A 26,273-nucleotide genomic window follows, 5' to 3' on the forward strand; every position below is an offset into this window, starting at 1 on the left:
TGTGTGTGCGTGCGTGTGTGTGTGATATGCTACATTCTGCGGCTTTACTGCGTCTTTTTCCAGGTCCTTCATGAGTGTGTCCCAGGAGCGAGATCTGAACCTTCTTCATGTCGGTACAGCGTTGGGCTTCAGGAACATCCTGCTGTGCCAGTAGCCTGGGTTGTCAAAGGATCTGTCACCTGCAACAGGTTCCCCGACGTCGACCCCGGCTCGCACTTTCACATGCATCTCAAACCCCGATGAGTGCACTGCTGTGCCCCCCTCTGCTCCCTCCCCCTGCATGTTCTGGTACACCCCTGCATCAGCAGGGGGCGAGGCAGCCAAGCTGTCCATGTCCTCATACTCGTACTCCTTGCTGCTGTCCCTGCCCTCAATCCTCAGCTCCTTGTTTTCTTTCAGAGCTTGTCGCAGCTTCGGCTGACTGTTAGTGTAATGATAGTTGTCGTCCTCCACGTATTCATCCTCTTCTTCATCCTCCACCTCTCTTCTTATCCTTGGTAAAATCGGAGGTGGTGGAGGGTCATGCTCAGGCGGGCTTTCGTCCTTTTCCCTTCCTCTGATGTCCATGTATTCATATTCAACTTGTTGCTCTGAGTCAAACCGGCCATTGCTCATCGTCAGGCCTCCTCTGCCCTCCATGGAGAGTGTGGTATCACAGGAGCACGCTGTCGCTTGCGACGACACTGACATGCTTCGTTTCTTGTTCGACTTCTGCCAGGGGCTGTTTTGTCTCAGTGAAACGTGTGTTTGCTTGTTCATGTACTCATATTCTTCATCTGGCTCGTCCAACAGGCCCGATGAATGAGACTTTACCATCTTGGCTCGGGACGAGTACAATAAAGGATCTGAAACGAATAAATAAATAATTAAATGTCTGTCTTTTAAAAATCATTGTGAATAACGTGCACATAATCCCAGAACGTTGCAACTGTGCTGTGGCTTTGAATCCTGTTTTGAGTTCTTGTATATGTAAATTGTGTAAAGAAGATCTGATGATGACATAAAGGTTTATAAAAGTAACATCTGTGTGAGCCACCATGAAATATTTGAGGTTGGAACAATCAGTGGCAAACATTAAACACAATAACCAATCTAAAAACATGTCACCTCTTTCTGGACTGCCTCCAGGAAGCACATATTCATTTTGATCTTCTTTCTCCATCTCTGGAGAAGGAGTCTCCGATGGGCCTCCGGACAGGCTGTCCCTCTGAGACACATAGGCACTGTCCTCACGGTGGCGTCTTCTTTTCAGGCTCCCTGCCACAGAGCTGTCCTCATTCATGTCCATATCAAGTGCTGTGCCGCACCCCTCTGAGCTCTCAGAGACAGTGCGAGCAGAGTTTAGTCGAGACCGTGACAGCCACATGGCCTGCATTAAAAACAACACAGACAATGTTAAATCAGCAATTTGGCAAGTCTGCATACAACAAGGTGTAAAAGCACAAAAGTCTGAAGTAGCTACCTGTCCTGTAAGGTCAACACTGGGGGTCATGGGCAGATATCCAGTTCCATTTGATGGATTTAGGACCGTCTTTACCACAAAAACAGTAAATGAGGTTTAAAGTTCTTTTTAAGCATACATCTGCAAAGAAATCTACAGAAAGTGATATTTCCTACTCTCTGTGTGTCCATTCTGGAGAGACGACTCAGACTCCTGGACAGGTAATGAGGCGCTGTGGTCACATCATCCAGCGCTCCTTCTGCCACCAGGTTGTCCAGCTCAGGATTATCATCCAGGTCCTCTAGGTCTGCACTCCTCTGGGTAACTTCTTCTGGAGACATTTCCTGTTGGCTGCAGTCCTCCTGGCAGACACAGGCAAACCAAAGATGTAGTCTATGTGATCCGCGGGTGTACGGAGTATACCCACTAGAAAAGCTTGGGAATTTCAGTATACCTACTTAAAAGTTTCCAATGACACGAGCTCATGTCACGTATCATTGGCAGTGATGCGTGACATGAGCTCGTGTCACTGTCAACACATCTAGAACATTTTATAGACACATTGAGTTGGTTCAACCTGTCATTTGTATAATTAATAACTTTGCACTTGATACTTGAACATGTTTTGCTTTGATACTATTTTATAAACTCTATAACATATTTTTAATACAACTGTTGTACAAAGTTTGTTGTACTATAAGCATCAGAGAAATTTTGAAGTGTTCAATACGCTTAAAAATCAAAATAAATTACCGATTACATTGTACTAACTGGTGTACTTTGGTTTCTAAGCGCAGTATACCCACTACAAAAAATGTAGACTACTCCACTGCCAAAGATGAACATATAAACTAAACTAGTGTCTGCACATGATGCTGGCAGAGGATCTGTCTTACTTTGATCACCAGGTAGCGAGGTGGATCTCTGGCCATTCTGGTAAATTCACCGGCCAGTTCCTTAAAGGTCGGGCGGACATTCTCATCAATCATCCAACCTGGATTACAAAAAGAGAGGGGGAGGCTGTTTGTCACAGTTTTCACAAGGGACCTCTAACAGGAACAAAAAGTTACTTACATTTAACCATGACCATGTAGACGTCAATGGTGCATATCTGAGGCTGGGACAGACGCTCGCCTTTTTCCAGCAGGTCGGGAACCTCCTGAGGACGCATTGATGCATACGGCTCCATCCCATAAGACATCATCTCCCAAATCGTTACACCTGAAATAAAGAAGAGAAAGTCACGAGTGACATGAAAACTTAAAAAGTCATTTATTTCTGTTTTTAAACACAGTTCATATTAATATCTCCAGCACAAATAATTAAAACGCACCATAGCTCCAGACATCACTCTGATGTGTGTATCTGCGAAACAAGATGCTCTCCAAGGCCATCCACTTGATTGGTGTCTAAGGGTAAAGCAGTTGGAAGTGAGTTAATGTAAGAAATAACAAAAAGTGGATAAAAATAATGTAAAACCAAAGCAGAAAAACCAACCTTGACTTCATTGTAAAAATATTTCTTATCATCAGGGTAGAGCAGGTCTGCAATGCCATAATCTGAAATCTGCGCGGTGAAGTTATTGTTCAGGAGCACGTTTCTCGCAGCCAGATTCCTGTGAACAATCCTGTTCTCCTCCAGGTAATTCATACCCTGATGACGAGGACAGCGTTAAAGACATTTGACTCAGTCTGAAAGGTGTGAGAAAACAAAGTGCCTTTTTACGCCTAAAAGAATTTGTGAAATGTGCGGATCCCTTACCTTTGCGATTTGAACACACCAGTTGAGCAGCCTCTGGGGGCTGAGCTTGTTCTTGTTGCTCCTGACATGCTCCAGCAGGGAGCCATGAGTGCTGAGCTGGGTGACCAGCTGCAGGCTGTCACCGGGACAAATACCCAGGGTTTTGGCAACGTTAATGTGGTTTAAGCTTCCCATGGCCATCATGTGCTGTGGAAAATACGTGAAATCGTTAGATTTCATATGACATTTACATATTACATGGAGGATATTTGCAAGTAACCCATCCAGCCAAAACATTAATTTGATTCAATTCAATTCAAAAATACTTTATTAATCCCAAAGGGAAATTAAATGTTGTTGTAACTCATCATCCTGGATTCATTAGAGTTGATATAGATGCTGATGGCTGTGGACAGAAAGACTCTCTTGTAGAGGTCCATCTTAGAGCAGATTTGGAGAAACTGGCCGCAGATTTTGATCTCTCTACCTATGGTGTTCTCTGTCTTTTTGGGCAGCAGGACCACCTGAATCTTGGGCAGGACTCCTCCCTGAGTGATGGTTTCTTCTCCTAGCAGCTTGTTGAGATTCTCATAATTGCGGACAGCCAGCTGCAGGTGTCGGGGGATGATCCTGGTCTTCTTGTAGTCACGAGCCAGCCACCAGCTCCAGGATCTCAGTGGTCAGGTACTCAAGCACCTCCACCAGGTAGACGAGGATGCGTCCAGGGCACCTCCTTTTTAACTCATTTGTGATTTGGGGCTGTAGCTGAGGTATTAGTTGAGCTTTTGAGATTTTAATCAGCTGTTCCCAGTTGTAAAAACCACCTTGTTGCCATGGTTACGCATCATAACAAATGTCCAAAAGCAAAAAAGGTTTCAGTAAAAATCCTTCAAGCTGCACAGCATCTGATATCAGAGGAAGTAATCATCCAAATAAAGCAATTTACATCCAGAAAAAAAGAGGAGTTAAAGTTTTCAAAAGCAACATCCCAGAATGAAAGTAAAAGAGCTGCTCCAACATGCAGCCACCTTGAGCGGTGCAATTCTAGAACGTTAATTAAAACGTTAAAACTTTGACTGTGGGCAAATGTGACTGAGCAAAACACTGTACCTCACAATGGCAATAATATTTTATACAAAAGTATAAAGTGCAGGTATACACCAATAAAAAAAGTGACAATGTTTGTGATGATGACAATTTTAGTACTTTTGTTGATTTTATGAACTGCACAGAATTTTCAAAATCTTCTCGATTTCCCCTTGAGGAGCATTTTTTTTGAAGTTCTACTATTTTTAGAAAGATTTTTTTTTTTTTTTTTGCAGAACCTCTGCCCATTTTTACTTCAGTGAGATTCAATCTTTCTAAAATGCTCTTTTTATACCTAATCCTCTCACTGATCTACTTCAAATTTATATGATTCATTGCAAAATGCTCCTACAGCTGGTTCTTATTTCTACCACACATTTAGTCTTCTGTTCACCTGTCGCTGCTTTTTTAACGGATGTGCTGCTGAATTTCAAAATTACCCCTCCTTTTTTTTTAAGGTACAATTTATTAGTTCAATCATTTCAAATGAAAACTTTGTTCCGTTGTGAATATAATATGGGTTTATGCTATTTGTATATAATTGCATTGTGTTTTTATTTGCATTTTACACAAAGTTTTTAACTTTTTCCATGACGGGGCTGTAGAAAGTGTGAGTTCCTGAATGTATACACTGTAAAAACACTTAGATTACATAAAAAGGTGAAGTATGATGGTGGGGCATTTTTTTTTTTACATGCCATCAACAATAAAACATTTTACATATCAAGACTACACCCTCAAGCCCCCCCCCCTCCCCCCCCACACACACACACTTTACTAATATGACATAAACAGTTCAGAAACAAGAAACACAAAGAAAAGCCTAAAGTTTTCTCCTGATGTTAAAGTCCAAAAAGTCTAAATCAGATTGAATATTGAACAAGGAACGTCCCAGAACTTCCTGTCAAATGACTTTACAGCCCACATGACCTGAAATAATCTGTTTAGTTGCAGGACAAGACAGGACCCAGCAAAATGTACTGATAGGTCACAGTTTTTTGAGTGGCACAGGCAGGACGCATCAATAAAACCTGACAAAATAGATCAAATGTTGGAACTGAAGTGCATTCTTAACAAGATAATTTTAATTGTCTTACATCCGTCACCTGGCAGAAGGTCTGTCGACCCGTGCGATCCTGAATCGTCTTTATGGCAACAGGTAACTTCACCGTGTCTCCCTCTGGAATCCAAATGCCCTGTAAAGTAAACAAGCAAAAATACAGCTCGATGAACTGATAGACAAAACAAATCAGCGGTGCAGAAAGTGTTGCCTCGTTTCATTTACCCTATGGACCGATCCAAATACTCCATTACCCAGCAGCTTGATCTTACGTATATCTGAAGGCTTCAAGATGCGGGCGTGGACTTTCTCTTTCTCTTCTAAAGGTTCAAAAGTCTGAAAGCACACGAGATATATGTTAACGTCGCCCCATATCGATCAAAACAGCAAGCTGAAAAACAAAGGAGAGAGGCTGGCTTACTTCGCCGCTCTCCATGTATCTCCTCATGGCTCGTTTGCGACGGATGGCGAGGCCTCGGCGGTACAAAACACTCAGCACAAAAATGGAGAATGAACAGAAGAGCAAGAAAATCACCCCGAGCGCGATGAAAGTGGGTGATGGTCTGATGACAAACATTTAAAGGAGAGTCACACATTCAGCACTTGACGGATGACCAACATTTTGACTATGCATAAAATCGGTCTATAGGAGGGTTTACCCAGAAGTAGGTCGTGGAGCCTCCACACATCCTCCTTCTCCTGGGCCAGTGCACCTGAAAACAGAACAAACAAGGGGTTGGTTGAAAGGAGAATAAAAAGGGAACACGTGTCTCCATAGACTGACGCTCGTTTCTTACCCTTGGCTGCAGTTGACAAAGCACAGCTCACAGCTGCCTTGCTTGTTGGGGTATTTAAAGATGAATCCCTCCTTACCCATGACCCCGTCAGGACATGAAGAGACACAGTTGGGACCATCCTGCAGGCTGGCACATGCTGTACACTGATCTGCTCTCTGGAGGAGAGACAATATTAAATATGAATGAGCATGCATCAGGATATGAATGGAGAAATTGTTCAAATGTGATTCTGTCTATTGTCTCCCAGTAGGGGGCAGAAGTAGATAAAGCTCAAACTTTATCTTCATATTTAAATCAGTGAGTTTTATCAGCACACTCAGAAGGTGCTATTAGTCTTAATTAGCTACAACTTGTTTTAGATAGACAAAAAACAATATCCTACCGGGCCCGAGCAGGTCTTCACCCCATCTTGGACTTTACACTCTTGGTGGCAGGGCATACACACCCCTGACTCGTTAGCAAACTCCCTCCTGTCTCTGCATTTAGAGCAACAAAAATCTGTCAGCAGACTGGGGACATTATTGAAATACTTCGTTTGGCTAAGTCGCAACAAAACTTTACTTAAATTTATGCAAAATGGGCTTAGTTTTATGAAGTTTTACCCCTTCAAGAACAGACAGTCGTCCACACATGTCTCTCCTCGCTTGTATTTCTTACAGGACACACACTGGTTCACTCCGGGACCCCAGCAGCCGTCAGATGAGCACAAAGAGTGACAAACAAAGTTGTCTTTTTCTGCACACACAGAATAAAAGAGACAAATTGCAGCACTGTTGCAATATCAGACGTGCTGGTCTTAGTTTAGTCCCAATAATTATGAATTTAATCTCAGCAGGTGTGAACACAGAACTCAGAAATCCTGCTGTACAATGCGTTCAATGCCCAGAAACACCAACGAGTAACATAAGTAACATGAAAACAAAAGCAGCCTTTCCTGTTGTCAGTGGACCTGTTTAAACTCAACACACTTTTAAATTTACTTGTTACTTTCTATTTGGAGCCCCCCCCCCCCCCACACACACACACACAGTTAGAAGATATTTTATTAATTGAGGACCGCCAAGCATAAGGCAGCCACCTATTATTATCCACCTGACAATGGTTTCTTAACTTTAGATCTAACTCTTCCGTCAACTTTAATGTGGACTGAACTGCAATGTGTACCCCCACAAATGTTATATCAAAACGACCAGCTCGGCACCGTGATGCGTGCTGTTACTTGTATTGGCATTTCAAGTTACCATGGCAATGTAATTTGCAAACAAAGACACCATTTTTATTTGTCTGGTTGCAAATCAGAAATCCAAGATGGCCACCTGAGCTACAAAGGAAAAATACTGTAAACCAGCCATTTTTACAGATATTATGATGAAATTTAGTGAGGTGATAGCTGAGAGCAATGTTCAATAAATAATTAATAATAAAAAGTGAAAAAAAGATAGCCACCAAAGCTAACTTTAATGGCTTTACCGCAGCTATTTTTACACATTTGGAGCTGAAATTTGGTGAGGTTGTAGCTGTGAACATTGCCCATCACATATTGAATCCAAATAAAAAATACAAGATGGCCACTATAGTTTGAAATAATAAAAAAAAACTTTAATTCATTGATATTTTGCCATTTTAAGCTGAAATTTGGTGGTAGCGGAGAGCAAACCCCAACACATAATATAGTCAAACCAAAATTTTAAAATGGCTGCCCCGTGGCAGTCCCCATCAAAGATTCTTCAAGAACTTTCTAAATTTATTTGTTGTTCTTTACGTTATTCTTTTCTCCGCAGTGATTTGAACATGTGAATATTAATTTAGCTGATCGTTTCCATTTGTTAAGTGATGTTATTGTCGTAACCTTTTGGAGTCAGACAAATTTAAGATGGCTGCCACAGCTAAGCAAACCTAAAACCCCCCACAAAAAACAAATATGGATTTCACTCAGTTAATTTTACAGATACTGAGACTGACTGTGGTGTGGTAGTAACTGAGAGTCATCCCCAACACACACTCTGAGCACCAATAAATCCTGCCAGATCTTGCTAAATTGAATTTGTGTGTATTGGTGTTTTCAAAATTTGACATAAATTTACCACAAATCTGTTAATTTTTTACATAGAAAGACAATCTTAAACAAACCACAGCCTGAAAACTGCTAGTGATGATCCTTCAAGGGCCTTTAAATATTTAATTTTGTTGGATTGTTACTGATTTAAATTGAATACATGCAAATCCACGTGGAACATTCTTGAATAATTGTTGCAGGAAAAAGAAACTTCAAGTCATCAGCAACCTATGTAAACATGTGAAAGCTTATGCCATAAATAATTTAAATGCATTTTAACCTTTTAGCTGAACTGTGGTAATAATGGATTTAGTTTTTGCCACTCACCACACTGGTCTCGGGGTCGGTTGTCCCTAAATTCAACTTGCTTGTTCCGTTTCTGCGGACGCGAGCTGCTGTTGAAGATGCGGGTCCAGTTCACCGTGTCGTGGTAGCAGAGCTTCTCGTTTCCTGAGATGTAGACACTGCCATCGTTTATTCTCTGCAGTGAGCGCAGCCCGAGGGAGGTGAGAGAATTGTTCCTCATCACCAAAAGGGAGTAGCCCCTGAAACAGGAAGTGAGGAAGTAAAACCATTACTGAAAATACTTTCTTAAAAATGCATGAAAGTAAATTCAATTTTTTTTAAAGCATCTGAATCTTTCATTTTTTAAATGAGCTTTCTGGAGTTTTAGGATCGTGTTTATCTAATTTCATTAAAAATATTTTGGGTTTAGCTATTTCAAAAGCATAAATGTAAATAACAACTTAATGAACAATTGTTGTGATGTAAATTTGTATAAAACAGCACTTGCGTAAATAGCTAGGGAATTTGTGAGTTGTATTAAGAAGGCAGATTCGGTCTGACTAGCTTTAGTTGGAATTTCTGTCCAAACTGAGACCATTCAGTGAGCTATCTACAGCAGGTAAGATACTTACTGCTCTAAACTGAGCAGTAGGTATATCACAACCACACTTGAAAAATAACTTAAATTCTTAAAGGTTGTAGGAGCGTTTCCACCTATAAATCATGTCTTTCTAATCTGCTTTTGAAATAGCAAAACCTGTGGATAAAGATGGAAATGAAAAGAAAACAGAAACTGGTTTAACGGAAATTATTTTGAGCAACATGTACACAAAATAATCAAATGTATTTTTATTTTATTTTATATGACATAAAGAGTCAGAAGTGATGGTAGAGCCAAAGAATAGAGCAATCATTTTGCTTCCAAAAGTAAAAAAATATCTCACAAATTCCACTTATTGTCACCCAAACACACACAAACGCACAAAAATAAATCAGAGCATGCAAACAAGCTTTGTCAATTCAACAAAACATACAGTCCACCACCACCTTAACCAAGCAACCCCAAGACTTATACCCCAGTGATGATTTGCTAAGCTGCACATAAAAAAATGGACACATGTCAGATTGTTACCATACCTTTTAGATTTGGTTCCCCTAAAGAGGGTAAAAATGTTACATAAGGTTATTAAACAACAGTCAGATTCCCACCACTGAAGACTGAGTGAATGCTACAGATCCCTTTACAGCATGACAAGGTGTTTGTCATGTGGAGGAACAAAACGATGGAGGGATGATCCTCTCACCTGTACAGTTTTCTGCCTTGAATGGTGTGAAGGTTGGAAAAGACCGACAGGTCAGACAGGCTTTTTGGCCACGATTGGATGTTGAGGAAATCTGAAGGTGGAGACGACGGCTTTTTAATCAGCTCCATGATGTGACGAGAAATATTTGGTTTGAACATAAATTCATGCTCACCTGTGATCTCCTTCACAGTGTTAAAGACTTTGAGCTTTTCTGGGTCAAGGGCTGGGATTTTCTTGTAATCGTCACTTTGAGCAAACAAAGAAAGACAAAACAAAGGTCAGATGCAACACTGCATCCATAAAACAGTTGAACATACCCAATGATTTACTAACTATGAAAAAGCATCAAGTGGAAAGTTCAGTCAGCTACTGAAAGCTACCTGGTGCTCCTTTACTGGAGTTTCTTCTCGTTTCCTATTGATGCAACATCATTTACAGGAGGTGTTGGTTTATTTATTTTTAATTAAATGTAAAACTGATTTTTTTAAAGTGCACTTAGTTTGTCTCTGTCACTAACCAATCAGCATATATATTTTTAATTTATTCACAATTCAACACCTACAAAATTCTCTGTTTCATACATTTTAGAACGTTTTATTTAACTCGGATTAAACAGTGACTTTGAGCCATGGAAAAATATTAATCACAAATATTTTGGTAAGTGTTGTAGGCAGGATTATTGAAAATTGCTATTCACAGAGTTTAAGCACATTTTATTTTTGCATTTAAAGAACAATGAATAGTCTTAAATTTTCCTCATTACCATGAAGTTTAATTTTTACCTAAAAAAATTATTTTTTTAAATTTTCAAACGCTACTAGATAAATAATAAATTAAACTGTTTTTTCATAAGGTGAATGAAAAAAATTTCAGCAATTAAATATAAAAATATCCAAGATTTCATGAATATTGACAATTTTCAACAAAAATAAAACAGAAAGTTTTAGGGATCAATAGATACAGTGGTTTAGTAAAAACTGTTTCAAAATCTTCCTGTGAGTCATTTATAAATAAAAAAAACCTTTTGTCTTTTTGTTAAATAAACCTTCTTCATGTATTATTCCCATGCATAAAGAAGCAGTCCTTCTTGTGGTAAAATAAAACTGCTTCTCATAAACTACAGACTGTATTTTTTGGACTACAAGGCGCACCGGATTATAAAGCGCAATATCAATAAACGGGTTTGCTTTCATACATAAAGTGCACCGGATTATAAGGCGCTTTAAGCAAAACAAGTTGATTTGGACAGATTTTTGAGCGCCGTGTACCACATAAAATTGGTTTGAGGTCAGTAAGCACAACCAGATTTAATACATAAGGCGCACAAGATTATGAGGCTCACTGTTGATTTTTGAGAAAATTGAGCTGTTTATTTTCATCTAAAGTTTAGCTGCAGCTTCCAGCTGAATTGAACACAAGCAGAACAGACTTGAACATAAGCTTTAATGATGTTTTGGAAATGTTTAATCTAAACGGCTGTAGTTTTCAGCTCATGTAGCTCAGGAGACAGATTTTCTCAAAGCAGAATATGTCTGAATATATTTAATAATAATCTTATTTTTTTGTTTTTTAGGGCGGTTTTCCTGCTAATAAGAAAACAAACTGGATAAATTGCACAGCCCTGCATTAAATGTATACCTCATATTTTTCCACTCATTAGGACCACCTTTGCATCAAAGGAAGCTGGGAATGTGCACATCTTGCTCTTATGGTAGAGCCGAACTAGGCCGGAAAGGAATGGTTTTCTTACCCGTTTATCCCCGTCACCAGGAACTGAAGACTGCCGTCAATCTTAGTGCAGTTTCTGAAACTGTCAATGTTACTCGCATCCACAGTTTCTCTGGACGGACCTCCTGTGCCAGTACAAGCTGGAAGGAAAATAAAAAGGGGAGACTAGGTTTAAACAGGTGTTTTAGGGTTTTAAAGGTGAAAAGCAGAATTAATCTGACACTTTTGAGTAAATAATTTCCACACTTTTCATAATTCCTGCATGTGAGCTTCCCATGTAGGGTGTATTTAAAATAGTATTTTTGTTATTCTTAAATGAAACTCTTAATTAAGAGGTAATTTGATCTGTGCTGCCCAAAATGGGAGATGATTATCTTGTTTAAATGGACTAAATTAACAGGCAGAGTTGCTTTTAAATTTAGCTGGATACCTTTTGAGCAGATGCCTTCGCACAGCTCACATTGTTTTACTCCGTTTTTTTCCACCTCCTTCTTATTGTTTGGGCATTTGCTCACACATGAGCTGTCATCCATCACAAAGTTTTCTGTTCGAAGAGAGGAAATGATGTAAGTGTCCGAACGGCAGCATGTCAGAGACAACAATAAACCCAGAGTAGACCGTCCCAGCAGTTTTAACAACTGGAGATTTATGAAAAGCAAACATAAAAACTGCATCGACGTCATGTGTTGGGACTCACCGGGGCACTGGGACACACAGATAGCGCCATACTGGTACTTGACATTGGGATTGGGCTCCATTCTGAATGTATGCTTGTTGTAGATCATAGCCTGTGGACACTGGGTCACACATGAGCCCGAGTTGTTGAAGTTCTTACAAGCCTGTTAAAAAAAATCCCAAACAGTTCACTGAGGGGGAAAAATACTATGTTTTGTACCTTATCTGTTTATCACAGCAGACATCTGGAAAAGGATGAGCAGTTTATTGAGGCATCATCGGCATGAAATTATTAGAAAAGTGGGCCCAGGATTGGCAGAAGTGATCTTGGGAGACCATCTTGGACACATTAAGCAAACTATTGGTCTGAACACCTGTTGAGATTAACCTGACAGGTCACTTAAAAAGAAACGAAGAATGAAAACTAGAAGCTACAAGTAGCAAAAAGCTAACTAAAGCTAAAAATAGTAAAAGAAAACAAAAATAGAGTAAAAAGCAGATTTAAGAAGGCACATTTTTTCAAGGAATTGAATACATTTTCATTTCTTTGGGTAAAGCACTTGTAAATAGAGGTAAATGTCTTGAAAAGTATAAAAATGACAAAAACTAAACATTTTATAAATTTTCAAGCATTAAAAAAATCAGAGACGATATCACAGGCAATGAAATCAAATAATTGGGAGTTTAAAATGTAGTTAAGGAGTGAATCATGCATTTACTTAGGTTTAAACTTTGTACCTTTTGAAGGGACAAATGTCTGTACTCTAAAAGTAGCTGTAATATACATGTAATCTTTATAGCTAATAGAGAATACTCATTAAGATAATGACTGAACTCCTGACTCACAAAGCAGTCTGTGTCCAGCGGTCCTCTACAGCCTCCAGCACATTCACCGTGGCAACATTCGCTTGGGTTTTTACCGAAGCACCGGCCGTTACACTGAGGAGCGCACACAGTCTTTGTCACTGAAACAGAGAACAGAATGTACAAACAAATTACAAAAGACTGCAGAAAGATGAGCCACAGAAATACTGATAATGAAAAAATAAAAAAATTATAACAAACACTAGACATGCATCTTGAAGTTTAAATCAAGGGTTCAATAAAAGCACAGATGACTTGTTTTTCAAGCTTTCTTAAGATAGCTTTGGCAAGCCATGTTGGAAATTCATTGGAAACTGAATATAAAATGTAGGAATTAAAATTAAAAGCTGAGCTGTCACTCACGAGTTTGGCATGCGTTACTTCCTGGTCCCCAACACGGCACGTATCCACACTCTTGGCTACAATTCCCTGGGAAATCATTTTAATGTCAGCAGATGGAGTTTTAAAGTCTAATACTGAAGCTCAACATAATACAAACTGAGGAGGATTGACAAGATTGACCAAAGATGAACAGCACTGTGCAAAAGTCTTGGATCAAGCCTAATTCCTTAATCATTTTTTTCTTCAAATGAGCCACACTTCTTTAAATAAATGTGATTTGATCAACAGCAGCACTGCTACCATTGAGCATGGACTTTGTTGATTTGATCAATAGTTCTTCAAGCTTTCAGATGGGTTTCTTTGTACCAAGATGGACCATTTTCTGAGGGATGTTGTCTTGTTTGTTAAGCCACCTAACTCTGATCAGTGGATCGTTCGGGCATCAAACATCCCCTAAATTCAACGTAAGAACTGGTGTTGTATCATCTCATTACAGACGACTATGCAAAACTCATTTTAAATGAGATCTTCAGGCACTTTCTCATAAATGGCCCATCACAAAACTTGATTTATTCCAATTTTTTTTATAAAACTTGGGGAAAAAAACAAGGATTTTACAGTTTTGACACATAAAATAGTTATTTTTAACTCAAACTGAGTGATTCTTAAACCTTTAAACATATTTGAGGATCAACTGGAGGATGACACATCTATCAGGACTTGTGTCAGATATGATTTATTCTTTCTATTTCTCAAAGACATGACTTTAAAATGCTGTTCCATCTACTGGTTATGGTTTTTAGGTCTCACACAACTTTTGCACAGTTGTAACAAGTTACACTTTCATTCCTGCTTTGTGTTTTGTATCGAAACTTGAACTCACGCTGAGGACCATTGGCTTCAATCAGAATGGGAGTGGAGTCATCCTTCACTATGTCCCTCCAGTTGATCTGCGGGGCATAACTCAGGTCCCGATTCTGGATGATCTTCACGCCTCCTTCCAGGATCTCTGCAGGTGGCACACATTTAAATCGGGGAAATGACAATTAGCCAAGCAAGCCTGGACAAGCCTGTGACTCATTCCATGAATCACTGCCACTCACTATTTACTACACTGCATACAAAAACAGCTCGCAATGGGACGGAGCTCGCGTTACACTGGCAGTTGAGCGGTTGGGCTCATGTCACATTCCAGGGACTTCACGGGGAGCGTACACATGGTTGCGCTCAGAGAACTGGTACTCTGAGGGTGTGGACTCCACTGCGTGGGTGTAAAGTGCTCCAGCAGTAACAGATTGTCACATCCAACCAGAGCTCTTATCTGTTCCAGCTCAGCCTCCCACACTTTAAACACACACGTCGTACCTGAGCTGCATACCTGTAAGGTGTGTCAGACCGAGCTCTCGAAGGCCATGTGCACCCTCTTTTTGGTAGTTGATCATCACAGCCAGGGCGTAGTGGCCATCGTACAGAGTGGTGCCTCTGATGACGCGGAGGTTGTCCAGAGGGATGCGGCTGAACTCGTTGACAGCAAACAGAATGTAGCCCGTCACTTCCTTAATAGACTGAAAAGAAATAAAGAAAATAAAAATCCAGGCGTTTGGTAAATGAACTGGTCAAAGCTTGGCACCAACTGGTTGGTTTGCTTAGTAAATGAACCTAAACTTAGATAAAATGGTTCAGATCTTTTGAAATGAGGTTCTGTGGAAAGATTATAGATATTTAACGTGTTGGGTGGCATGGTGGTGCAGTTGGTAGAGCTGCCACCTCTCAGCAAGAAGGTTGCTAGATCGAATCCCAGCCGGGAACCTTTCTAGGTGGAGTTTGCATGTTCTCTCTGTGCATGCGTGTTTTCTCCGGGTACTCTGGTTTCCTCCCACAGAACAAAAACATGCATGTTAGGCTGATTGGTAACTCTAAATTGTCTCTAGGTGTGAGTGAGAGAGCGAATGGTTGTTTGTCTCGTTTGTCTCTATGTGTCCCTGTGATGGACTGGAGACCTGTCCAGGGTGTCCCCTGCCTCTCACAGTGACTGGTTTATATGGGCACACCCCAAAAAGGAAGAATCAGGTAAAGATAATGAACGGATGATTGGATATTGAATGACATCAGTTCAGAGAAGCAGAGTTTAATTCTGACTGGACTGACGAGCTAATGGCTAGTCTGAGTAATGCCATGACCAGTGTGGACTGCTGTTGATTTAAAGCAACGTCAATCTCAAACATTCACAACAGATTATACAAATCCTATTTCATAAAACTTTACACAGCGGTCAGTTTCATATGTAATACTTATTCTGTCATAAATATATTATTTCTGCCAGAAGTGCCATGTGGCAGTGCCACAGCTGCCGCTCGTCACCTGTCGGGGCACAGTTTTAGATGAAGATCATCTTATCTTGAAAAACATGTTTTGTCAAATCTGGAAGATTATTTCATGCAATAAAGCAGGAATAATAGGAATAGCAAGGAAATCCAGCGTAAAACATTTGCCAAATCTCTCATGTGAGATTGTTCGCTGTGGCAACTGCTGAAGAAGGGAGCAGCCGAAAGAAAGGTTTTATTGTAAGATCTCACTTGGAGCATGTGTTAGAAACAACTTTCAGTTGCTACCAGTAAAATTAACTGCATTATAGCAACTTTTTAATGAGTTGTGCCATCCATCCTACACTGGGTTGATTTCAAATGTTAACAAGTTATAGACATGCTTCTAAAAGACAGACTGAGCTGACTCCAACAGTAAATGTTGAAATCTTTACCAAAGATCTCACACAATCTGTTGGTTCTCAGAGTTAGTGTTGGGGATAAGTCAAAGCTACTACCACATTAAATAGCTCAGTATTTATAAAAACGACCGAGTCACGTGTGGTGGCCATGTTGAATCTGGTTGACGAGTTGTAGAGGTGCATCAAATGATTACTAACTTAAAGTTTCATTAAAATATGTTCAATGGTTCACAATATATTTTGCTAACAGACAAACAGCGTTGGCTCTCTATAAGACTTTTGAGCTTAGATTTGTTTAAGAGAGCAACAACCCACTTTGATCCAACTAGCCGTTAGTCTGGTCAGAAATAAAGAAGGCATTCAAAGTGCTACCTGCAACAGGTAAGATATTAATTGCAACATTTTCACAGCACCCCGTTTTAAAAGTATGAGCCATTGCTTCACTGCGTTTGTAAATTCTAAAGAAAGCTCAGGAATGTTTCAGACATTGTTCGATTCCCATCCGTGTCCAGACTGGTTTGCAGTTTTTCTTGCGGGCGCACTCTCTGTGAAAGGATTACTAATAATCTGGCCGACACGTTCACAGACCCACCTGCAGGAAACTGAAGTCTCTGGTGTGTTCCATCATGGTGACCTCAAGGTTACCCATCACGATATCACAGTTGTTGTACATCTTCTTCATCGTCTCGTACTGGTTGTCAGAGTCTCCTGTTGTGCTCAGACCATTCTGTGTGCCGGGGCAAACAGCCACTGACGAAAACAAATATACATACATTTATACATGCAATACATTTAAATAGTTTATCATTTATACCAACATTTCAGAGTAATTTGCCAGATTATAGAAGCCAAAATGTAAAATATGAAAAAAAAAAATTGGCTATTGAGGAAAAAAAAACATATAATACGTATAATATGACATTTATATGAATAAACTTTTCCTAAATGGATTTAACAATAAACACATTTATTGTTGAACCAAGCAGTATTTATGAAGTGTTACAGAAAGAAGATAAAAGATAACGAGAAACAGTCCAGGCTCCTCACAGTAATGGACGATCTTTCCTTTTCACTTTTTCAGTTTCACATCCAAATAAACTTGAAAGTTAGAAATACAAAACTATTCTAAATTTATTTATTTCACTAATATTTTATTGCAAACGGCACAGACACAATATAGTTTATAACAAACATCTTGTTATCTGATATATGTATTATTTTATAAACTGTTCCAGCTTGTTCCTGTTTGGATCGGTATGCGTTATGTGTTATTGTCAAGATAGATAATAGCCCAAAACATTAAAAACTTGTTAATTTTTAATAAAAAGTAAAGCACAAACTAATGATCATTTGATATGATAACACAGAAATCCCCATAGAAGTTCCAATAAACCATTCATGAGCAAACAGGGAGAGTTTTACCCCCTAAAAGGCTGTTTCATGCCTTTTACTACAAGACACTGTTCATCTTGCTCTGGATGAACGGACGTACTGTAACAGTGAGCAACAAGCTGAGGATTGTGTGCAGGCCGTGTCCTTCTGTCCAACAAACACACAAAGCCTTGTTTATGGTCTGTGGGAGTTCACCCAGTCAGCATCACTAGAAGGCTACTTTGTTATTCAAATGCCAGACAGGAGGGACGGAGCGGAGGGGAAATGGACGAAGGGGACGAGGAAGACAAACCAAACATGTTCGTTGGTTTTCAGAAAAATCAACACTTTGCACAAACGTACGTACAAACAAATGTCCTCAAGGAAAGCACGTCGGCACTGACGTCATACATTTCTGCCCACTTATCATCTTGTGCATCAAAGTCATTCAAAGACGTTTTCTTGTCGTTAAAAACAACAACTTTAAATTGAACTAGAAACTAAAATCGCAACTTTATTTAACCACAATCCTCGGTTTTACGGCTATTATTTAAAACATGATATTAATAAGCTCAGAAACTGAAGCTGAGGTTTGATTTTAAAGGATAATGTAATCGCAAACACAAATTTCTTTCTAAACCTCAGTATGTATTGATAGTTAAACTACTGAACAGCTGATATAAATGAGCTTTTCAGTCTAATATGTCTGATAGAAACACAACTCAGTTCTTCAGTTAGAGCTGTATCACATTCACGGTGTTCAAATCACTATACAGCCATGCAGTACAACTTGAACAATCATTTAGAGCAGGGGTCTGCAACCTGCGGCTCTGGAGCCACATGTGGCTCTTTGGTTCCTCCACATGGCTCTTTCAAGCTTTGACCAAAACGAACATAAAACCAAATTTTATTGGCTGTTTTACATAAAACAAAGGATTAGTTTTAGCAGTTTTCCTGTAATTTCTTTTGCAAATAATAATACATATTTATTTTTTCCACAATTAAAAATAATCACGTCTGCATAGTTCATAGTTTTTTTTATTAATTTAACCCCCGCCCCCTCACCTTTACAAGAATCTGGTCTTTTCATTTGTCTTAAATTGTAAAGATATCAAGAAATGTTAAACGCCATTAGATACTTTTTAGCTTTATAACGTCACCCCTAGTGGCCACAAAAGCCTCCTCTAACAAACCTAAAGTGGCCCACAGGTCATCAGTTGATAATCACAGTTGTAGCATGTTGTTGCAGTTCTGAACACTTTTAATTTACTGAACTAAGGTGTAAAAATGGCTCTTTTGATTGTAAAGGTTGCAAACCCTGATTTAGAGCCTCATTAGTTTCACAATACACTTAATTAAGAATATACAAAAAAAAAAAAAAAGGTTTAGAAAGGAAGGACGAAGAATAAAGGACAAAACGTCTCAGCAAAAAATAAAAATGAAACCGTCCAGATGACCTCACTGAACATTGTTGGATTTTATACCTGGATTATTGAGCATGGTGCTTAGAAAGGAAGTTTCAAACGTGATCAGTTTTAGGCAAGTTTTAGTTAAATAGATTTGCTTCAATTATTTGTTTCAGGAAAAGGGAAAAGAAAAATCTGTAACAAATGTACAAAGTTTGTTTTCTCAGTCATCCAGGTATATAACTTTGTGTTTTTGAAACCATTAGTGAAAAGGCCAGACTTCAGGGGTATCTGAGGCAGGCTTGAAACACAAGAGTCAGGTTGGCTTCTGGGTAATACCAGATGGCTAGGCCTCAGACTGACGAAGCCTCTTGGATGAGGGGCGAAACGTTTCTTTTTAACAAAAAAACAAAGTCCAGATGACATGATTCAACCTTTTTTGTTGTAACAAATGTAACTCCGAATTGTAAAACATATTTATTGGATTAAAAGGGGCTGACACTTCACTGATTAGTCTCCAAAACTTGTAGAAAAAAAACACTTTTCATTTGGTTTGTGTTTCTTGGTGTGCTCACCCTTTACTTCAAGTCTATTACAACTATAGAAACAAGCTGTTGAGATGCATTTTCATGAAAAAAAAAAACTTCTTTTGTTACTGAGTTGAGTGTTTGTCATGAAATGTTGACACATTAAAAAAAATCCCATCAACTGGCATTTGAGTCAAAACAGAAACCAGAAGAACGAGAGGATCAACAAGGGCATTAAAGCTTAATGATTATTAACCACAGAGCACGAAAACAACAGGCAGGTCAAAGCACAGAGCGTGTGCACGCTGAAGGACAGAAATCTGTTTGTGTGGTCACACTGGAAGTCTTGGTTTGTGTCAGTTTGGGGTGAACCAAGTTGTGTTTTTTTAGGTTTGCTGGAAATAAACTGATGTCAAAGTAATGCTCGCTGAAGGAGAGGAAAACCCACTCAGTGTGTGCATGTGTGGCAACAGGCTCGTCCCGTGATCATAAAGTCATGTTAAAGTTTGTTTGGTTCTTTTTTTTTTTTTTTTTGTATTTCCGAGAACACTGGGTTCACTGGGTCTGAATCGGTGCCAAAGATTTGAAGAAGTCGGCTCACTATGACAACAAAATGATGCCTTTCCCGGCTGGGTGGTGATTTATTTGCAGGTGTCTTTTAGCTTGGATATCTTTAGACACATTTAGCCGTCCACCTCTGTGATGTAACCGAGGTTAATGGAGGCTCGAGTTCCAGAAATATTGTTTCAAAAAAAGCCACATTTGTGAAATGTCAGGAACAATCAGGACATTATTCTGGTAAGAGCGTCACCTTCCTGGATGTCTTTTTTTTTTAGGCTGAGAAACATTAACACAATCCACATTCCTCTTATTGGGTTAATAACAACCCGAGCACATAACAATGTTACAGTATAGATAAAAATAAATCTAGTGAAAATGGATTTTTTTATGGTATCAGGGTTTACTGATCTTCTATACAGACTATAATCAGACCAGATAATACAAGTGAGCATCTACCGTATTTTTTGGACTAAAAGGCACACAGGATTATAAAACGCATTAAGCGAAACAAAACAGTCATATAAGTCAAACTTTATTCAACTCGTTCACAATAATCACATAAACTTGGTTCGAGGACGGTAAGCACAACCAGAGTTAATACATAAGACGCACCTGATTATAAGGTCTCATTATTATCTCATTATTATCACTATTATTAGGTCTCTCTTGTAAATGAGTCCCCGAGGCTCAGTGGGATTAACTTGTATAAATAAAGCTTGAATGAATAAGGCTCACTGTCGATTTGTGAGAAAATTAAATGATTTTAAGTGCGCCTTATAGGCCGAAAAATACGGTAAAAATAAAACATCACACATCTGTAGATGTGAAGTGAAAATGGACCGGAGACACAACTGTAGTTATTTTTGAAACAGTTGCAGTTTTGCTTCTAATCTTGTCAGCAGATCAATGTTAACACTTTTTAAAAATTTGTTTCAGACTCTTGAAGTGTCCGTGACACTGGAAGTACAAGGAACACAGGTCATTTGGTTTCTTTGGCACTTGTCACAAGAGTCATGAGCGATTTGGTTTAGCAAAAGTCGAGGCAGATCTGCATCTTTCAGGGGCATTATGGGAGGTTTCAGGTGCTGACAGTAAACATCGACACCTCCTCACGAACTTATCTCTGCTGCCTCCGATACATCGCAGCTGAATTTCTTTGTTGAACTCAGAGAAAAGAGCGGGAATGTTGTTCTTGCTGGAGCATTTTTGTCGTTTTTTTGCCCTCCGCCCCTACACACAGAGAATTTCACCAACATTTATTATGACAAATGGGCTGGAAGCTACTTTTAACATATTTAACGACAGACAAAAAATTCATCCAATCACCAGCATTTGAACTTTTTTCAAACAGGTTTAACAACAAACGCTCTCAATCTGGTCGTTAGTATTTCGTACTTACGGAGGGAAAAAAAGAGCAGAAATATGCACTTTTAGTCAGTTATTATAAATTGATCACCCTTTCTGTGACGACATGTGTGAAAGGATTGTAAATGATGTAAATGATCAAATAATTATTTAATAATTTACTCCTAAGAGGAGAACAAAGAGCTTCCTCATTAATGGCTGATATTTGCTCAAGGTATCGACATGGTCACGTTAAAACCAGCTTTCAGTGATATCTGCCATTCACTAAAATATGACTTAATACAATCAAAAACATTTGAATTTGCATTTCCCATTTATTAAAAATGGAAAATAGGATTTTTTTTCCCCCCATTTTCCAGCAAATTAATTTTCTGATATTTAGATATTTTCCTCTGTTTGATAAAAAAATAAGTTTAAATTGAATACATGCAACTGGTATAAAAACATTGAGAATAAATACGGACTTTGGCCACTTTCATGCTCACAATTCCTTCCTTTGTAAAGAGTTTAGCCTCAATGGGGAGTGGTAGTGCAGAGGTTAGAGAAGGTGAACCTGTGATTGGAAAGTCACCGGTTCAACTCCCCAAACTGACAACATCAAAATGTGGGTGGGATAGGTGAAACACCCTCATTTGCCCCACTCTGGGTTCTTGAGCAAGGCCCTTAACCCCCACCATCTGCTCCCTCGGACGCCCTAGATGGCAGCTCTCTGCTCCACACAGAGGGCTGTGGTAGCTCGGTGATCTGTCATTGCATCAGGAAGGGCATCCTGCATAAAAAGAATTGCCAAGTCTTCGTGCGAGATAGTTCGCTGTGGCGACCCCTGAAAAAAGGGAGCAGCCCCCCAAAAAAGAGGAGGATAAAGAAGTAGAGTTTGGCCTCTGCAACTTTTCCTTGAAATGTGAGTTTATGAGCAGCTCAAGTGGAAAGCTCTTTATTTCCTTGTCCTATTTATGCCCTGAGTGCAGCTTGGAGCTATCAGTGCATGATTAGAGCTCTCGACTCCTCTGAATAGACGGTTGTGCAATACGTTTGAACACCTGAGCACCTAATGTTCGAGGGCCTTCCGCTCCAAGCAGTATGTAGAGTATGCATGCAGAACAGGCACGACATAATGATGAACCAACACACGAAGGACAGAATGTGACAAAAAGGTATGTCCTACGTTTACACAGCACTCAGGCTTGATGAGTGGGTTTTCTCTGTGGAAAGAGGACTTGCGTTGCTGTCAGAGGAATGAGGTGGAGGGTTCTGAGTCAATACGACACGCACACATGCGCACAATGGTGTTTTTTTATGCAGGTGTGCAAGACAAGTGCTGGAGATTTCTAAACCGTCTTTCTTGTTCTTTTCAACTTTTTGCCAGTCCTGCAGCAAGGAAGAGATTTCTGCTCAACTCGCCACCATCAAGCACGCTGCATGAACCCACGGTGCCATTGTGCTGAACTCGTAACCTAACACAATCATGAAAGCAAGGTGCGGATCAGGTTTTGGCTGTTATTTTCACTCATCTGTTACCACGGCTTCAACACTAGAAAAGAACAGGGGGAGTGAAAGAAAAGAATAGAGGGAGGAGGTTGTAAACAAGCTCAATAAGAGCAGCCGAGACGCTCAGTGATGTAAACAGAAACTTGGCACTGGAGGCCAGAGATTACTGCAGACTTTATAGGTGAGCGCGCACAAAATCACCTGAACGAGTGAACTCATTCACGTTGAGTTAAACTCACCTGTCTACAGGCAGAGGTTGTGCACATGTGAAGGGAACGGTTGCTTTTATGCAGCCAAATGTGCAAGATTGACTAAATTTACTGCTTCTGATCAAGGCTGTGGGAAGTAGGGGTGCAGAGGGTGCTGCAGTCCCCTCTGAGGACATGCATTGTCCAAATGCATAATGAATGCAAAAAAAACCCTGCATGTGTTTAAAATGACTAACATTTAGATATTTTTGAGTTATGTAATTTTGGTAATAAGCGCTACTACTGTACAACCGTGTGCAAAATTCAACAACAAACTAAACAGATTAGCTTCAGGTCATAACAGAAGTTCTGTAGATATTGTCTGTCTAAATTATGCAAAAAAAAAAAGTGTCCATATTCAGATAAGACAACATGTGTTGCTAGTTCACAGACTTTAAAAATACTTTGCCTGCAGAATGAACTCCCTTTGTTTTTATGCTGCACGTTAAAAAGCAGCTAAAGACATTTTTATGTTATCTTCTAGTTAGAGTTTTATTTGATTATTTTATCTCTGTTCTTACATATTTTTAATCTGTGTCCTGTTTTAATTGTATTGTATCATGAAGCTACTTCCTAGTGTGCATTTTACTGCATATATGAGGTATTTTGGGTGCTTGGAGTCATACAGATTCACATGGGCTCAGAGCACCCCCTAACTAAAACATGTTCCCACGGCTATCTGACTCATCACTTATTAAGTTACCTGCTCAAAATTTTGAAATGTAGAAAAAAAAGGCTGCAAGCAAACTTACAAAGTCATTCAAGGAAAGTTTGCTTGGTCTTTATGATGGCACAACGGCCACACTCAGAGTGAAAGTGTGACGACAGCTCAAGGAAAGATGCAAAAAAAACCATTTTATAATAAAATGATTCATAAGAGAAATGTGGATGTAAATTAAAAGGCAATTAGCAACAAAGATTGCACAAAAAAGAGGCTAAACTTTCTAAGAAATTATAAAAATCCAGCCATTTTATTCTAAATAATGCAGCTAACGTGCAGATTTAAGGGTATTGACTAAACATTTCACATCCAATTCCAGTTCTGGTTTCAGATTTGAGATCGGTGCTGTGAACAGTTTCTAAAACCAGATGTTCATATCAAATTCAAACTTTTTGTAGCGTACATCTGCTGCAATTAAGAACAAACAAACACGGTTTAATAATTGGAGAGAACAAAAAAAATCTAAATACTGAACCATTTTCTTTTTGTTTTTGAATATATATATATAAAAAAAGGGCACTTTTTTTGGTGTGGGATGTTTACCAGCCGCTGGCATCGATGATCTCATGTTGTTTTTCTCTGAATCAGAGTCGCTGAATTCACCTGCAGCCAGGTGGCAACAAGACCAAAGTTCACAGCAGCGTTCAAATCACAACACCCCACTCTGCCTCCAGAATGCTCCACTGGGGTTCACTCCATCTTTGCTCTGTAGCTCAGTTATGTTACAGACAACTTAGAAGCAACTGTGTCAAGTAATACAGATACTACTCTGTGCATGGTAAAGGAAAACAGGCGTGCTTTATAAACTGAAAGTTTCATTAAAGCAAAAACTAAAAGCTTTCTAAAGATTTACTGTGACCCTTTGCTGCATATTTTATATATATTTGTAAAAACTGGATTGAAGTGGGGCAATTTTAAACTCTGAAGTCATTTTATACCCAGAGTTCTGATATTTGTTATATAAAAACGTGGCTACTTTCTCCATTAATCAACTGATCTCTTCAATTGTAAAGCTGAAAAAGAAAAAAAGGCAGTGATAAATTGCCTAACAGGTATTCCAAACTCATGTCTAATTTCTTTACAAGCATTTAACAAAGTTAACCACTTAAAACTGTTTAATGATGACCCATAAATAAACATTTCTTCCCAGTCTTTTTTAATATATATATATATATATATATATATATGTATGTATATATATATATATTGTCTTGTATTATCAGTGTCACCTCCACAGATTGAATGCAGTTCCGCTACTGATTAAACTGAACCGAAGGAGACAAACGTTTCAGAGGTAACCTTTTTTTTTTTTTTTTTAAAACCCAGGGGGGTTACTTTTTCCTTGAGGTTGGTGGTAAAAAAAAAAAAAAAAAAAAGGCTGGGCTCTGTCGCAAAACCTTGAAACAATTGAGTCAAACACGCTAAAGCACACAGAGCCGTGGGAGAGGTGCAGGTGACTCACAGCAAACAAGTTTTACGTGTGCGGAACAGGTTTGGGTGTTTTTTTAGGGCAGGTGTTCTTCATTGGCAACTTGCAGCTGTAAGCCTGTTACTATAGTGCAGCTTGAGTGTTTTATTATATGGAAAAATAAATCAGACATGTTTTCGGATGGTGATGTGTGCGTTGAGGACCCACCTTCTTGCGTCTGAGCGCTGCAGGCTTGGAGAGCGCCCAGCAGCAGGAGGCAGAGCACCTGCTGCACCTTCCTCATGAGGGCAGTCATCCTCATTCAGATCCCCACGCTCAGAAATGGCAAATACACATTACAGGTCGAAATAGGAAAAACAAGTATATAAAATCCGTTTGTGGTCCAAAACCGTCCTCAGTTTCAACCCGTGATAGTCCATTTAGGCCGATGAATTGTTTGATTAATCCAGTTTTTATTCCCAGGCCTGAGCTTTCTTCTCAGATGAAGACAAATGTCCGCCCTGAAGAGAAGAGACTGACGGTGTTTTCTTTATTTGACTTTCCGAGCCGCCCGCTCGGGTTTGTGAGAGAGAGGAATCAGCGCCGCTCAGTGATTGGAGCGCAGCGCGCAGCCAATCAGCGGCCGGAGCGCCTCCAACACTGATTTATGTGGGCGGGGTCAGAGGCGTGACGCGTTCAGGGACCGCAACTACAACTCAAAAGAAAACAAACTTAATTAAAAAAAAAAAAAAATGCTTAAAACCTTTTCACTGCTACTATTTCACTTTGAAAGTTAAAGAAACTGAAAGAGGAGAGGTGCCCGGTGCACCTTTAAATAAGAGGGGTTAAAAAAACATAGATTTTACCTTTATAGTTACTAATGAGCAAGCGACCTCAAATAGTTTTGCTCTATTTGATTTTCTTATTATGTTCTTATTTTATTAATAAAAATAGTTTTATTGGGGATTTTTTCTTTACGTTGTGAACCTGACATGTAAAGTTGCCGTGTGAGAAGCTGAAAAAGAGTTAGATATGAACATTGTTTGACACGAACCCCAAAGCATCGCAAATTACT

The 26,273-nt window shown here is 39.3% G+C and overlaps 1 protein-coding gene across 1 annotated transcript; it reads right to left on the reverse strand.

Annotated features, from left to right (window-relative positions):
- erbb3a (erb-b2 receptor tyrosine kinase 3a) lies at positions 1-25,728 on the reverse strand. The gene is made up of 29 exons (XM_037678883.1): positions 25,427-25,728; positions 16,696-16,853; positions 14,757-14,943; positions 14,262-14,387; positions 13,400-13,465; positions 13,019-13,137; positions 12,195-12,336; positions 11,928-12,041; positions 11,520-11,637; positions 9,942-10,015; positions 9,770-9,860; positions 9,603-9,620; positions 8,508-8,725; positions 6,727-6,859; positions 6,507-6,600; positions 6,125-6,279; positions 5,987-6,040; positions 5,749-5,890; positions 5,553-5,663; positions 5,365-5,463; positions 3,203-3,388; positions 2,939-3,094; positions 2,775-2,850; positions 2,516-2,662; positions 2,338-2,435; positions 1,618-1,803; positions 1,463-1,531; positions 1,108-1,369; positions 1-845 (listed from the first exon to the last, which is right to left on the reverse strand). The coding sequence occupies exons 1-29, from the start codon at positions 25,518-25,520 to the stop codon at positions 106-108; spliced, it is 4,233 nt and encodes a 1,410-aa protein (XP_037534811.1). The 5' UTR covers positions 25,521-25,728; the 3' UTR covers positions 1-105.
- Between the last annotated feature and the right edge of the window lie 545 nt (positions 25,729-26,273).

This window comes from Nematolebias whitei, chromosome 7 (genome assembly GCF_014905685.2).
Source record: "Nematolebias whitei isolate Nwh7 chromosome 7, NemWhi1, whole genome shotgun sequence".
Lineage (NCBI taxonomy): Eukaryota > Metazoa > Chordata > Actinopteri > Cyprinodontiformes > Rivulidae > Nematolebias > Nematolebias whitei.

Coding starts and splice junctions, on each gene's coding strand:
- erbb3a (XM_037678883.1), bottom strand. CDS start 25,520: ATGAGGATGACTGCCCTCATGAGGAAGGTGCAGCAGGTGCTCTGCCTC. Junction 3,095..3,202: donor GGTGTGTTCAAATCGCAAAG/GTAAGGGATCCG, acceptor CCTCGTCATCAG/GGTATGAATTACCTGGAGGA. Junction 2,436..2,515: donor CTACATGGTCATGGTTAAAT/GTAAGTAACTTT, acceptor TTTGTAATCCAG/GTTGGATGATTGATGAGAAT.